At 40.5% G+C, this 15713-nt stretch overlaps 1 protein-coding gene across 3 annotated transcripts in view; it reads left to right on the top strand.

Moving 5' to 3' along the window:
* The window catches only part of rnf19b (ring finger protein 19B), a 34525-nt gene that overhangs the window by 3768 nt on the left and 15044 nt on the right, over positions 1-15713 (top strand). Inside the window, exons 2-3 of one of the 3 annotated variants that reach the window (XM_067480627.1) lie at positions 11893-11987; positions 12518-13227. In XM_067480627.1, the coding sequence (XP_067336728.1) occupies positions 11961-11987; positions 12518-13227 (737 nt within the window). In that variant the 5' untranslated portion in view covers positions 11893-11960. Of the gene's footprint in view, positions 1-11892; positions 12355-12517; positions 13228-15713 lie in introns of those variants that run through there. The other 2 variants (XM_067480538.1, XM_067480713.1) reach the window with 2 other exon arrangements.

Genomic DNA, 15713 nt, shown 5'->3' with positions numbered 1-15713 from the left:
AGAAATCAGTTTAAAGTAGTCAACCAATTGAAAAGACATAGAAAGCTTTTAAAAAATATTTTTATTGTAACTTGGCTGTTGTGATTATGAGCGACCATATTAAATAGCAGAGTTGAAATCATCTCACAAAATGTCTATTTTGTGTGATTTTGTTTAGAGTCAGCATGCTCACAATGCACAGTTACAACCACCGGCTCTCATGTTACAACCGTGACTCGCCACTCTGCTCGGACCACCGGCAGGCTTCTGTAAACCAGAGTAGAGGGGACTTGGGTTCAGGGGGACGGCTCAAAGAGACGGGCGCTAAATCAAACTGTTGCTTGCAGAGCTGAAGAACAAGTGCTGCATAAAGGCCAATTAAAGGAAATAATGAGCAGTTTCTGGATTGTAAATTGTCCAACACTATTTCAGTAGACCATCAGAATGAAAACACAAACCTGAAATTATGTAAAATAATTTTAAGTGATTGTGAAAATAAGTATGCGCTGCCACCAAACTGTTTAGTTTGACTGTTGAATGTTTCTTGTTTCTGGTTAATATGGCCTTTGATCAGCTCTGTCTCTGTAAGGTTGGCACTTATTTTATTTAAAAAACATTCTCAATGCTGTTTGAACTGTGTGGTTTTGTAAAATGATCATAAGTGTTTTATAATCAAGTTAGTTTAAAAAAATGCAGTTAAAAATACAGTTTTTATATTTGGCCCCGGGCGATTTCAGCTGTTGTTCCTCTGTGCAGCTGGAAAAGGAGTTGGTTCAGGATGCTTGTAAAGATCCAAGCGAGGTCATCTGCAAGATGAGTCATGTAGTTTTGGATGAGTAGTGAAATCAGTAAAACTAAGATTAAAACAAGTTCAGTTGACAAGACTCAATTTCCAGATAAATGGCAACAGGCATGGCTGAGATACACTTTATTGTGCTCCAGCCCCTACAACCCTGAACAGGATAAGTGGTTACAGATAATGGATGGATGGTTGGATGTGAAGGCACGAGATGGGAGGCAGTCCCCTGGGATCCACAGGCTAGTGGTGGTGGAGGAAGCACGAGGAGGGAAGTCGGAGCTTCGTAGCTGACATGTGAGGGGTAATCATAGGTATGAAAGGCAGAGTGATGTTTAAAGACTAGTTTGGGCAAAATGACAAACATGTTGAACTTGTCTTGGCTAGCAGTGGTGACTAAAGTAGTGATAGCGAGACAACCTAATTGTGTGGGAAAGAGAAATTAGGCCATATTTAGCTGGTATTCACAGAGATTCAGAGGAATAACTTTTCCTTATTGAACGTTTGCCAGAGCTTTATTTGATGGCACAGCAGGAAAGTGGAAAACGTTCACCTCCTGTGACTGTAAGATACAAGTTTGGCTGGTATTAACGTGGTGGGCACGGGCACATTCACCTCCTGTGACTACAAAATACGAAGAAGAGATCAGCAGCTCATTGAGATTGGTGAAACGAAATCAATACAATGAGCTCAAGGAGGCTAATTAATTATGCGTAGGTTAATCGCTATCGTCACCGTAATATATACACTAATGTTATCATAAAAATATTAGGCTATGCAGCTTGAAATCAGGAATTTTCTTGCAATAACATGTTAACTGACTGCGGCTTTTGAAAACGAGGGCAAAAAAGCACATCACTAATCATTACTCAGCGAAAAGTCACCCCACCCTGACCAACCTCAGTGGAAAACAGCTGCTATGAACATAGGCTGACTAGTGAAGAGAAAATAAGTCCAACTGAGTCTAGTTATCAGGCCATATCACGCTGATGGCTTTCTGAAACCCGTACAGGTGCTGCTTATCATTTTTGTATTCCAGTTTTATTCACAGATAATCTTTGCCGTTTAGATAATTGGCTGATTATCCTACACTACAATGATTCAGCTAACAACTTAGTCTGAAAATGTGGCGGCTTTCAATTGGTATAGAATTTTAGTCTGAATCAGTCTGATCACAGAGGTAGAGAAGAGTCATCCTAGCTCCTCCAACAATGGATGCAGTCATTAAAGTGTTGATGTGGAAGCTGGCCAACTATGTACTCAACTTCCAATGAAAATGGGTGTGTAAACATCAGCAGATAACACACATTCACCCACATAAATTCAACACACGTGTTTTAAATATATTATTCAAATGAGCTTGGCATACACTTTAAAAGTAAGCAAACATCTCTGGGTGAGCAACATTTTACCAGATGTCTGGATGGTTTACTGGCTGAGAGTCCTGTCTAAACACACACACACACACACACAGTGCAAAGATCTTGTCTGTGAGCAGGGTTCCAGGGAAAAAGGCCATCGTCTAGTTGTCATGGTGGTTTTTCCACAGAATCATGGCTCCATTATGAATGATATCACTCTATTAACTCAGCCTCACAAACACTAGTCGTACAGTATTACGGGTGGGTTTCTCTGCTAGTGGGAAAGTTTTTCTTGTACTGAGGATGTGTATTGACAGTACTTTGTGAACCATTTGAGATTAAAATAATTTATTGTTCACTAAAAAAGCAGATATTGATTTCCTCATGATCATATGCCATTAATCAAAGCGAAAGGGCTTTATTTTGTTGGAGTTTTTGGCTCATGACAGCCCACGGCAACTTTCAAATCATGAGAAACCAACAATATGTGAAAGATTTAAGATCCCCAGCATCAATCTTTTATAATGACAGATGATCTGTTCTGACTGATCTGTTCCAACAGGTGTGGTTGATGGGACTTTTCTTGTTGATAATCATATAAAACCTGTCGTTAGTCATAGTCCCAGTTTATATTAACAAAAAAACACTTTGCATTTGTTTCCTACGTGTCTGTGCAGACCTGGCACAATCTTTAAAGTGCAGTTTAAAATCTGAAGTTAATGGCTATAGGCCTCTACCTGCCCGTCCCTGACAAACTAGCAATAAAGAGACAAATAATTGTGCTGTTGTGGCTTTGGATGTTCCTTTTATTGTGGAAACTTTAAAGCGTCGGTCGCTCTAGAGATAGCCTGCTAGCTTATTTAGCAGTAACCCTCATTAAGGTAGAATTGATCTTCTCCTCTAATTCTAGGCAGGGTTAGGGGTTAGGAGGGTTTCACTTGTTAGTTTTGGTTTAAATGTCGGCTTAATAATGACTTTTGTGGAGCTTTCGACGGCATCTCCCGGTTTTCATCCAGCATTAGAAGTTGGCAGGTTTCATGCGTGAATCTTTGAAAGTGGGCATCCATTTGTATGTGACGTTGAAAGACAGGACGAGGCCCCTCTGAATTGTTAATTTAACAAAGAAACGGTCCCTGAGTTTTGCGGTGGTGTGATAAAAGCAGTAGAGTGGGAGGCGGCTGTGAATCAACACTGAAACATGATGTTGGCACTTGTTTTTTTCTGCTCTCATAACCCATTTATCCTCATGAATTATACGTGACTCAGCCAGTCCCTCCGTTCATTGGATCTTCCCACAAAGACGCACATATCCTCCAAAATGAAGACATTTTACTCAACCTCGCTTCTGTTAAATGCACTTTTAGCCACCAGTAATGTAGATCTGTGGTTAAATTTAATACATCAAGCTCTTTTATTTATACACGCATTTTGCAAATAACCTTTTTTTTATCAGAGCATTGCCACTAGAAACAGCTTATATGTCGTGTAGTTATGTCTTCTGCCTTAGGATGAGCTCATATTTTTCTGTATTACGCACCAAGTTTGTAAAAGCCCAAGATTCGCAGAGAGAGAAAAGCATCTTCAGAAGGGTCAGCCAGCAAGGATTTCACTTACCCTAGTGCCTATTAGCAGATTGACTAATTAGTTCGCCTCCCCAAAGACCCCCACCCCCCACCCGCCCCCATACACACACGCCCATAATGAACCATTAACTCCTGGTTGAGTAAAGAGACCACCTGTCCTGTCTAGAGAACGCGAGCCCCTGGCTCTCAGATTAGCAGGGTTTAGTCAGCGTCGCAATTTCTTTTCCTTTGGGCTGTTTCCTTTCACGGGTTTACCACAGCGAATCATGTGCCTCCATCTAACCCTGTCCTCTGCACCCTCTTCACTCACTCATACTAACTTCATGTCCTCTCTCACTACACCCAGACACTACATCCTCCTGCATGGCAGCTCCAACCTCAGCATCCTTCTACCAATATATTCACAGTCTGTCCTCTGAACATGTCCAAACCACCTCAATCTGTCCTCTCTGACTTTATCTCCAAAACATCTAACATGAGCTGTCTCTCTGATGTCCTCATTCCTGATCCTGTCCATTCTCGTCAGTTCCGAAGAACTTCAACATTTTCAGCTCTCCCTCATGTCCCTACCGTCAGTCCTACACTCTTGGCTTTCCTCTTCTCTCTCTGCCTACGAACACGCCTTCCTTCTCTCCTTCTTCAACCAACAGTAGCCAAATTTCCACCGGCACCCTGTAGGTCAAGACACTGGCTTGTGCCACTAAATACAGACGATTAGAACCTAGTGTGTTTATTATTTTTTTATGGGTGAAGCTGCATGCTTGTGCATCAGCGTGGGTGCGCTGTGCACATTTTCAGCATTTTAAGCCGATTCCACAAAAGCAGATGTGCATCTTCCTTAACAACAGAAGTTTGCAGCAGCAGCAAGAAGGAAAACCTTCACAGCAGCCAAATTGTTTTCACTGGAATCTGCAAAGACAAAGTGTTCTTAGGAAAGATGTTTTATAAATATTATGTTTGGCAGAAATGCTGAATAGGGAGACATGTTTTCAACACTATGATAGACTGTCAACATAAGTTGTGGTTACTCAAGTAAAACACTGAGCTTCTTCTGTATTTCATGCAAATTTTTTATTTAATTTTATTTACATGGTAAAAAAAACTTTTTTCCTTCAAACTATTTACCTAAACCTTGTCCAGTGAGTTAAATATTTTAGGAAATATACAGGTGGACATTGTGTGTCTCACTAATGTTATTGTCACATCAACCAAATGTTAACCATTAACTGTGTAGGTGCACAGTATAACCTCTGTGTTAAAGGTTTCCCTCAATAAAAACATTAACCTTTTGGTGAAACTGACAGGTTCAAGTGGCACAACACGTGTGTGTTTGTGTGTATTATCACATAGTTTCCTTCACCTCTGTGTGTAAGTTCTGTGCAGACGTGTCGGAGCTGGCAGTGAATCATCTTGTTGCATAACAACAATGGGCTCTCTCAGCAGCACACCTATAGCACGCAGCTGATTACTCTCAAGTCTGTAGGTGTGTGTGTGCGCGTGTTCGCGTGCAATCAGTCTTCATTACTGCCTCCTTAATGTGGAAGAATAACCTGCCAGTGGAGCCCACGCTTGCTGAATCAGTCCCGTCTTATTATCTGGTTTTATTATTTATTTATCGTATTTAATCTGCCTAATGGCTTCTGTGATTCTAAACGTATGTATTGTGTATTTTATATTTTGTCCTCTGTTTCTTTGTCATTTGAAAGCTCTTTTTTTAAGAAACTGGTCCATTGCTGTTCATAAAATATAGTTATCAGGTGTTAGTTTAATTTATTTATAATGTTTAGTTTGTTTGCTGATGTTCATACTAGTTCATACTAGTTCCCAGAGGCCTAGTTTATTAACCGCCCAAAACTGACTTAAAAGATATCATCAATTCTCATTGTATGAAACAAAGCAAAAATTCACATTTAAAAACCAAGAACAAAAACTGACTGTTTCATTTTAGCTTGGTCTTGAGGATCCCAGAGTGCTGAGGCATAAATTCACTGAGAAGTGCTGAGAACAGATTACCTGCAGAACGCAGCTCCAGCTGTCTGTCTGGAGTCTGATTCAGGAAAACCCAACCGGTAAAACTAAACCGTGAGGTTTCATTGCAGTCAATTTGTTATGCTGATTTCCAAGTTCCCGTGAAGAGACATTGTTATAGCATGCAATACAAATGTGTGAAATAAACATAAAGGCGTCCTTTGCTAATCACACCCAAAGCGATAAAGCAAACTGAAACGTGACTGTGTCACACTCAGCGAGCATGAAAACGTGCATCCACCTCAGGCTTTGGTCCTTTGAATATGTGTAACAACAGATCACGTCTTATTTGTTTCTTTTTAGATTCAGGTAAAAACTGGATGTGATCAACAAATTTTGTCATATTATCATTCTAATTTAAGGCAGGCCTTTGCTGATCTGTGGGTTAAACGACCCCGACCTGCATGTACAGTCATTAAAATTATTGTAATGTTTACCTGCTGCAATATAAAAAGGGTTTTCACATTTTAATACAAAATACTTTTAGATACATCAATGCTGTGGAATTCCTTCTTGTGCTCTAATGTACTCTTCTACCATCTGCTTCATACAGTATCACCTCAACATGCACGGCTCTTCAGCTATTAGTCCTAAACAAATTTCCATGAATAAGAAGCTGCAAAACGTCCTGAAGCAGAAATTCTCAGAGTAGAAGCGTGAGCCTCGCTCAAAAACAATTAGAGGCAAATACACCTATTAGCCCCAACATTACAAGGGATTGGTTTAATATAAAAATCTGATGCGTTTAATGAACCAATAAATACTGACGTATCATTACATGTTAAGCACCTGTCTGCACATAAAGAGATTATCAACAGTGACCTTTGACCCCTATTTAATTGCTAAAATCAGTATTGTTTAAAATAAATAGTTTTCTTAGTGCAGAGCTTTTAATTTGGCACTTTAAGTAAGATCTGCTTACTTAACTTATCTGCTTGCTCATATGCAAGAAAAGTACTCTTTTACTTGGGTAAAAGAGTTGAAGTCGTACTTTTAGTGTTAATCTACTATTGTGTACTTCTTCCACCTCTGTACACAATGTACTACGTTTTGCTGTGTATAAGGTTGTGTAGCTGCAGACTGCTCAAAGTGACCATGCTGACCCTTGTCCTCCATGACACTAAGACCACTGGCGTTAATGTTGTTGCTGTTTTGTTATATTTGAGCTGCTGCTCTGTGGGTCTGATTTTACAGGAGACGTCACCAGGGCGTCTCTAAAATAAGCAATTTTTTTTTACAAAAAAATGTTCCAGAAATGTAGCTTTAAGTAACATTTTCAATTCACGACATCTACTTATTCTTCGCTATTTCTACTTTAAAGATATGAGCATATCTTCCGCCACTGGTAGGGAGCTAAAGTGAACATCAGGAAGTCATCTAAATCATCCTCAGGGCACCATGAAAACATTTTTACTACTGAATTTCTTGGGAATGCGGCTGATGGCTGAACAGATGTGCAGATGGAGTCAGATTGCAAATGGGAATTGAACTTTCTGACCTGTGGACACAGATCGTTGCTGTTCGTTTCACCCTGTTAGATAATTAGTTGCACTTAACTGCACTCAATTGGTTCAACTGGTAGAAATCTAATTTAGCAACCTTTTAGTGGTAGAAGGCAAGATTATCTGTGCATTGTGAATCCACATCAGTGATATTTGTAATACTACATGTTTGTCTACTGTACAAACCAACATGTGCACAAAAACATGCACATGTTCAAGAACCTCTCGGTGAAACTGAGCAAACCTTGACCACACGTGTTCCTTCTACTTTGATTTAGAAAACACGGTGAAAGGAAAAGATTAAAACAGACGTGCAGTGCTGGAGAGTCTGGAGGGCAGCAGTATAAAGCAGCCTGCTGTGTGTGCATGAAAGAGAGGAGAAAGAGGAATGCTTTGTCAGTGAGAGTGTGTTGGGAGGGAGGTTTTTAGTGTGTGTGTGTGTGTGTGTGTGTGTGTGTGTGTGTGTGTTAGTGCTGAATTGAGCAGCAGTGGAGTAGGAGGACAAGTGTGGAACAAAGTGTGTGTGTGTATATGTGAGTGTGTGTGTGTTGATAACAAATCAAGTCCAGATTGTGACATTCTCAGGCTGATCAGGCCCATCTGCCAAACAACGGCATGGCGTCAACACACACACAAACACACACTCGGTTTTGCCTTCTCTTGTAAGATTTGTCTGTCCTAATACTTGGAGCATCAGCGTCGTTATTCAATCCTCCGTGCATGTCTTCACCACGTGAACGCCTTAACAGACATCTGATCTCTCATTATGTAAAGCTCGTATTTACTGTATTTCTGACATATTATATAAACCTTTAATTACCTTCAATTACACTTTGCAGTTTGACAAAGACGTACGTTAATCTGTGAGACCAGACTGAGGGAAACATTACACAACTACAAATGTTGCATTGTTGTTTTTGGTGACTTTGAGTCTGTCTTTGGTTTGTGTGACACTTTATGAGTTGCATCTCTTTTTGGTCAGTCTCTTGGCTGGAGTCTTTGAGTGGACCTTGGACCGTGTACAGCACTTTTTGGTTTTGTTGCTTTTGCTCATTTGCTTTCGTGCTTTTTTTTTTTGGTCCTCTTGTGTCTCTTTTGTTGTTTTGTTTTGCATCTTATTATGTTTTTTTAGTTCTTGTGTCTCTTTTGTCTGTTTTTTTTTATGTCCCACTGTGGTTTGCTCTCTTGGTTGCATTTTTTTGTAAGTCATTTTCTTTTTTATTTGCTTATGTTACAGACAATTACAGATAATAAAAAAACTCTTCATGGTAATTTTGTGTCCTTTGATTGAGCTATATGACTTTCACACAGATATCTTGACTCTATATTTGACACAGTAGCTCTGGCCCAGGGGCCTAAGAGCCATGGATCTGTTCTTATTAATACCAATTGATAATCCATCGATGCCAAAACACACACCACTAGGTGAGAGTATCATGACTTGTCACAATGTTTTTAATGAAAATCCATACATGATAGATACTGTATGAGTAACACGTTCTCCTACATATCACTGTGTTGTATTTGTGTACAGTCACACTTCTAGGCATCAGTATTTAAAGTGGAACAGTAGAGCAACATGAGATGACGATAGTTCACTTTTAAAGCGTTTTTTTTCTCCCTTGTTTCAGTTTATCAGCCTTCAAAAATCTTGCCTCTGTTTCTTTCTAAAAACTAACCAAAAAAAAAGTTGCGGAGGAGTTGTGTTTATGTGTGTGTGTGATTTCATTGAAAACATCTGTCAGAGAAAGAGGCGATTCTTCATAGGAGGTTCTTTATAGGAGGTTTTATTTTTTATATTTTTTGAGCGATGAACACATAAAAAGGCAGCTACAGTCAAGTCCATCTATATTTGGACACAGTTTTCATGATCTTAGCTCTGTACGCCACCACAGGTGGTTTTAAATGAAATGATCAGATTGTGATTTTAGTGTAAACTGCCAGCTTAAATTTTTGAATTTCTCAAATGATTGTATGACCTGTGTTGCCACTTATTCACCGACATTCACATTTAGGCTGTTGTTACCTCATTAGGTTATTTACATTTCTTGTTTCATTGCCCAAATACCTATGGATCTCTGACATGCACAGATGGCAGCCTTTGTCTGTGTGATGAGAGGGCTATTAGAAACTTGGCCGGTGTGCTTATATATTTAGTAACCGTCGGTTTTATTATACTCGAACACACATTTCATCCATTTTAACCCAGAGAATACAGTGAGTAACTGCTGCCATGGTAACTGTTATTGGATGTTTTTGGACATAGTGTAGTTATGTGCAGAAGTGTGCACAAAGGTGTCGCTGGTTCCTCTGATCCTCCGGCAGTATTTTCCTTCCTCTTCCCGTAGCCTTGTGAAGCATTGGCACAGTCATGTAGGCTATAAATATGTCACCTCTGTTTAACAGGTACAAATAATGAGCATGACAGCAAGTTGATAAGGGTGGTAAAGTGTGAGTGTCACTGTACTCGAGAGGAAATGGCGTGAATAATCAAATTGGCCACTGTAGTTAAAGCTAATGATGGGCTGTTTGTAGTGGTTATAATGAACATAATGAGCATATGTTATGTTTCCTTTTATGTCCAAATTGTGTCCAAATGTGATGCCTGATGGAGGAGTTTGTGTTGGTAGAAAAACAGTGGGAGCGGTTTATGTCTATGATTGCTGGCTGTTGGTCTGAGTACCACCGGGGGATGCTATTCTTTTTTTAAAGACTGCATTCTAATACAATTTAGCATGTAATCAGTGTATTTGTACCTGGGTTCTGTTTTCTTTTTGATCCAGGAAATTATATCACGGCTTTTCAGCTCAGCCAGGAGTCTTTGCTCCTCCTCCTCCTCTTCACACTCTGTAGAGTTACAGTGTCCTGAATGGCCTGGTGTTCACTGGGTCATCAGTACCGTGTGTGTGTGTGTGTGTGTGTGTGTGTGTGTGTCTGGCCTTTTCTAGTGGCCACCATAATCAGATTTGCAGACACTAAGTCAGACTGACAACATCTGCACAGCTGTGGAGTGTATTTGTGCCTCTGTGGGTCTTTTTATATTCACTTTACAGTTGACTTTATTATCTGAAACACAATTTGCTTTCTCCTGCTGATGGTGATGAATTTATACAGGTTTTCCTTTACATTATTAAATGTATTAAACCATAAAGAGAGAGAGATTTCCACTCAGGAGAAATGTCTAATCCAAATATTACATGTAACTTACAGTAATAATACAACTCACGTAACCTGTAATTGTGGTAAGCACACAGGATTTAATTAACATGCACGTGTGTTTTTGTGTGTACGTAATTATTCGTTTAATTCATCATTCGGAGATATGCACATGGAATTTGTATGTGTTGCTCTTGATTTCAGCTTTTTTAAATATTGTTCTTGCATGAGTGTGTCTGTTCAGATATTAATGTTCACATCATTGTGAATTCATGTACCAGTTTATGCTAAACTCTGTGTATGTGTGTGTGTGTGTGTGTGTGCGTGTGTTTGCGTCTGTGTGTTTGTCTGAGTACCACCGGGGGGTGCCATTCTTTTTTAAAGACTGCATTCTAATACAATTTAGCATGTAATCAGTGTATTTGTACCTGGGTTCTGTTTTTACAATACATTCACCTGTTTTTATTCTACTTTTACAAGGTTATAATCTCTCAGTTTTTAGGTTGAAACAGAAAGGTGATAATTCTACTCAGTTTTTTTATGAGGTGATAATAGGTGCTGGAGTTGTACTTGAGGTGGTTCTAATGTTTTGGCCACCCTATTTAAAACCAATAAGGGGGCCAAAACATTAGATCAGAATCCTTTTTATCAAATAACTATATTTGCCTATCAAAGGACTTTGACTCTGCTTTCTAAATGTACATCTTCCACACCGGAAACAACTAGAACACAGTGGCTAAGGGCCCTTTCTGATGTTTTCTCATAATTTGTCCGTTCACATCTGCAGTATGTTAGATTTTTAGTTAGTCTGTGTGTATGCTCTGTGTGTGTGTGTGTTTTCTATTGTGTACCATACGTGTGTGTGTGTGTGTACTTGATTGTATGCATATATTTGTGGTGTGTGTGTGTGTGTGTGTGTGTGTTTATATCTCCTGCGTTTTTGTGTTCAAAAGTGTGTTTATGTCACTGAATATTTATATCAGTAAGTATCCATTTACCAGTCTATGCTCAACTGTGTGTGCGCTTCTGTGTGTGTACACATAAGTGCCAGAGTCACAGAGTGGGTTGCTGTTTGCCTTGCTCATAGTGTGCGTCACCATGGCAACGGCACTAGCAGCGCAGTGTGAAGTGGAGGAAGAGCTTGCGGTGCTCAGCGTGACGGAGACCAATAGAGACTGGTTTCACATGAGCACACGATTGGTCCGACTGGTCGTCGATGCCATGGATTTAATCTGTTCTGTGTAACCTGTTAAATATGGCTGCTTAACACATACATGTAGTGTCAGCATGTGCGCATCCGTGTATTTAAATGTAATTAACAGAGATTATACGTCCAGGGTCACACGAGTTACTGATCAAATCGAATCCCACAAAGAGAAAATGACAGAGTCAGAGGGAGGCAAGAGAAAGGCAGAGGGAGGGCGAGAGGTGTGTGTTTAACTGAGCATGCTCTGGGTGCTAACTTCCTGCTCTCTTCTTCCTGACAGAAAAGACTGTTCAGAGAGCCCGGCGTTTAACCAGAACGAGAACAAGACGAGCAGAGGGAAGGCTCTGAATGCGGCTGAGGAGAGTCGGATCTAAAGTGAGGCATTACTTCAACGTTCAAACTGAATTCTTCTCTGTGGGTTTTTCCTCATATCTTTTTTTGTTTTGTTTGGTTTTTTTGCCCTCGCTTTTTTTTCAAAGGGCGAGTCATTCACTGAGGCAGATATCCATCTTTTGGTTTGACAGCGAGAATTACAGCGATGTGTGACCTCGATATCTGCCTAGGAAGTGGAAGAATTTGTACTTTTTCTTCTTTGTGAACCTCCAACTGCCTAGATTGACAGAAACTCTTTTTTTTTCCACTTTGAACTTGTGCAATATCTTTGGTCTTCTGTTTTTGCCTCTTGGTATCACACTGCCTTTTCCTGATAACTTTTTGTTTCCTATAAACAGAAGAGAACAAGGTGACTGACTCAATTTCTTTTTTTATCAGGGGTAATAGCATTTGCATTCCAGTTTGTTTTTCACAAGGGGACAGATCCTCCCTTGTGTGTGTGTGTGTGTGTGTTTGTGAGACAGTGTGTTTTTGTGTAGCTCACTGTCCATCTGCAATACTTTGTCTATCAGGGGACATTACCATTACCAACCATCTGTGTCTCTTCTGGGAAAATGGGATCGGAGAAGGACTCTGAGTCGCCTCATTCATCCGTGAGCGGCGTTCCCAACCCCAAGTGCCGCGCCGCAGGCAAACGACGGAGCCGCATCTCCTTCCACAGCCTTTTCCACAGCAAACGTGGCTCTCGCGCCGCCAGGGGCCCCAAAGCAGGAGCAGCCACCCCTTTATCTCATCTTCACCAACATCAACACGCACAACAACTTCTCCCATCTGCCTTGAGCTCAGCTCCCACTGCAGCCTCTGCTACACCCACAACAACAACAACCACAGCTTCTACGACCCCCCAGGATGCTGCCTCCACTACACCATCAAAGCTGCTGTCCTCCAGCCAGCCATCCTTGGGTGGAGCCCCTTCCTCCGGTGAGTCCAATCTCCTGGAGTGCCCCCTGTGCCTGGTGCGTCAGCCAGCCGACCAGCTCCCCGAGCTGCTGGGCTGCAGCCACCGCTCCTGCCTCTGCTGCCTGCGCCAGTACCTTCGCATTGAAATCACAGAGAGCCGAGTCCAGCTCAGCTGCCCGGAGTGTGCAGAGAGACTGGCCCCGCGGCAGGTAGCGGACATCTTGGATGATGCGGCTCTGTTGGAAAAGTATGAAGAGTTTCTGCTGCGGAGGTGCCTGGCCTCTGACCCGGATTGCAGATGGTGTCCTGCGCCCGACTGCGGGTAAGAAACATTCTGTTCTTTATTCATTGTGCTTGTGTATCTGCATGGCTGTGATTTGTGTTTTCATTTTTCAGTTTCTATGATATAACCTGGTGTAAATATCTGATCAGGTAGCTGATCAGATATTAAAAAGCAGCTCTGTTTTCTGTCTAATGTGAAATCATTCTCTATTTCTTACAATTAAAAGGTGAAAAATGCCCAATACAAGCTCTGTTTGTTGTGACCTTCCAAGAATTAAAACCTTATGATTGTCCAGTTCCTATGAAATCAAAACCTGGACAAGCAACAATCTGTTTAAGCCTGTGAATATTTGACACGGTCGCTTGATAAATGACACAGGCAAATTATTGTTTATGAAAACTGTAGATGATTGACTTTCTGTTTGTTCAGTAAGTGATTCATGCAGTGTTTAAGCAGTAGTTCAGTGGACTGAGTGTCCTCATAGGAAAAAATAGGGTTAGAACAACTTGTGTCACTTAGATTAGAATAAGCAGTTACGAGTTTCAGCTTCCTAATATTATCCAGTTATCTGACCTGAGATTAAGCTGACAAATAGAAAATAAGATTTGGAGCTTATACTTTATCTGGGATATGCTCACAGGAATCTCCCAGAACTCAAGGGTATTCACCTTGTGCGATGACAAAAACAAATGTCTGTTTCTCACAAAAGGTAAATTTAACTACTATGAGTGACACAAAAATAAAAATAGAGCAAAGCTGGAGGGTTTTTTTTTATTTTTTTTAATCTATGGCAGATCTTTGAACACACACACAGGAAATCTTACCTGATTCTCATTGCTCTGTGAGAGAACTTGTTTCTCAAAGGCTGAAACATCTGGTTTTGACCGAAAAAGCTGTGAGACATTAGCTCATCTTAGCTGTTGTAAAACCTTTAAGGCCTGGCTGAAATATAATTTACTGTAATCAAATCAGTTTTTTTTTTTTTTCTTTTTTTTTCAAAGTCAGGGAGTGAGTGACCTCAGCTGCCAGTTTTTAGGGCTTGGTTTCAGAGGAAAGTAGCCTGGGTTGAAAAAGTGTAATGGCCGTGCAAAGAACATAGGCTGGGTGTATTTTTTAACGAAAAATGGCGAAGATGTGACTACAACAACAAACATACCTTTATTGAACCACCTGACAACATTATATGAAGTTATGTACATGGAGAATAATTAAAAATGGGCCCTTTCCAGCGTTTTCAGCTATGAACTCTGTCACACTCACAAGTGAACTGACACATGACACAATTCAGACCGACACTATGGAAGCAGAAAATCTTTGTCTTTTCATCTTCCTCTTTTCTGGTCTGACATATCGGGTCACCCGCTTATTTGGTGTTCGGTTACTCCCTCACTCTCTGGTTTTTGTTTTTTCTGTAAGTGCCAGGATTTCAGATGAACACTATTGCCTCACAATCCACATCAATGACTGCATTTCTCTGTCTGGGTTAAAGAAAACAGGAACCAGTGCCAAACCGTCAAGAGCAAGGCAAATTTGAAAGTGGAGGAGAGAAACTGTAACTGGGTTAGAGGGGATGTGAGCTCGCCCTGTGGTCAGAGGAGGAGGAGGGGGAGGTGGAGGAGAGTCAGATGGTTTTGGAGGTAGAGCTGCTTTCGTTCGGCTTCTGGAACAAATGAGAGGCGGGTGTTTCACCAGAGGAAAACAGGAGAGTGATTCATTGTGTTTGTGTTTCTGTGTGTGTGTGTGTGTGTGTGTGTGTAGGATGCAGGGATGCAGAGAAATTCTCTGCTGTGGTTTTGTACAGTGACAGGGGAAGTCTGATGCATCTGAGCGTTATCTTTGCATAAATCTGTACGTATGTGCCTGTATGTGTGAGCTGTGTTTGTTCCTGTTTGTGCGTGATAGTATGTCAACGGGCCCCTATGCATTTGTGACCTTAAATTAAGTGTAGGGGAGAGTATTTTTTACATTTTTCTTTGTGTGTGTATTTCACACTGCACTGCTGACAGCATTAAATTCGGAGCATGCAACAAGTCTGCAGACTATGAAACCAGAGACGTTGTGAGACTTGATGTTGGCATCGGACCAATTACAGGAAATTCACGATAAACTATTTTTGTAATCGCTCTGGGAAATCTTTAATGCAAAAGAGTCTGCAAACTTAAGTACACAAACAATAACTTTACTCACATGGCACAAATAGACCCAAGAAATATGAGTATGACAATGTTTGAAATGATAAAAACACAAAGCTTATTTGTGATTCCCAGTCTATAACTAGTCAGACTCAAGAGTCAAATGTAAAATGAAAGAATAAAAGAAGCTCCTCCTCTTGAGAGCATTACTGTGAGGCTGTGACTGTTGAACAATAAAAAAAAAAAAGCATTCTGTCTGTAGCTAAATGAAAAGTGGAATTCATAAACAAAACATCCATTTGTTTTACTGCTACAGCTTTATTTGTTATAAGCAGAAGGTTAAGGTTTGCTAAATATTGGCAATCTTTAGATGTTTTTGTGGACTAAAGTACA

This window comes from Channa argus, chromosome 1, assembly GCF_033026475.1.
Source record: "Channa argus isolate prfri chromosome 1, Channa argus male v1.0, whole genome shotgun sequence".
NCBI lineage: Eukaryota > Metazoa > Chordata > Actinopteri > Anabantiformes > Channidae > Channa > Channa argus.
This window is presented reverse-complemented; position numbering and strand designations above follow the sequence as displayed.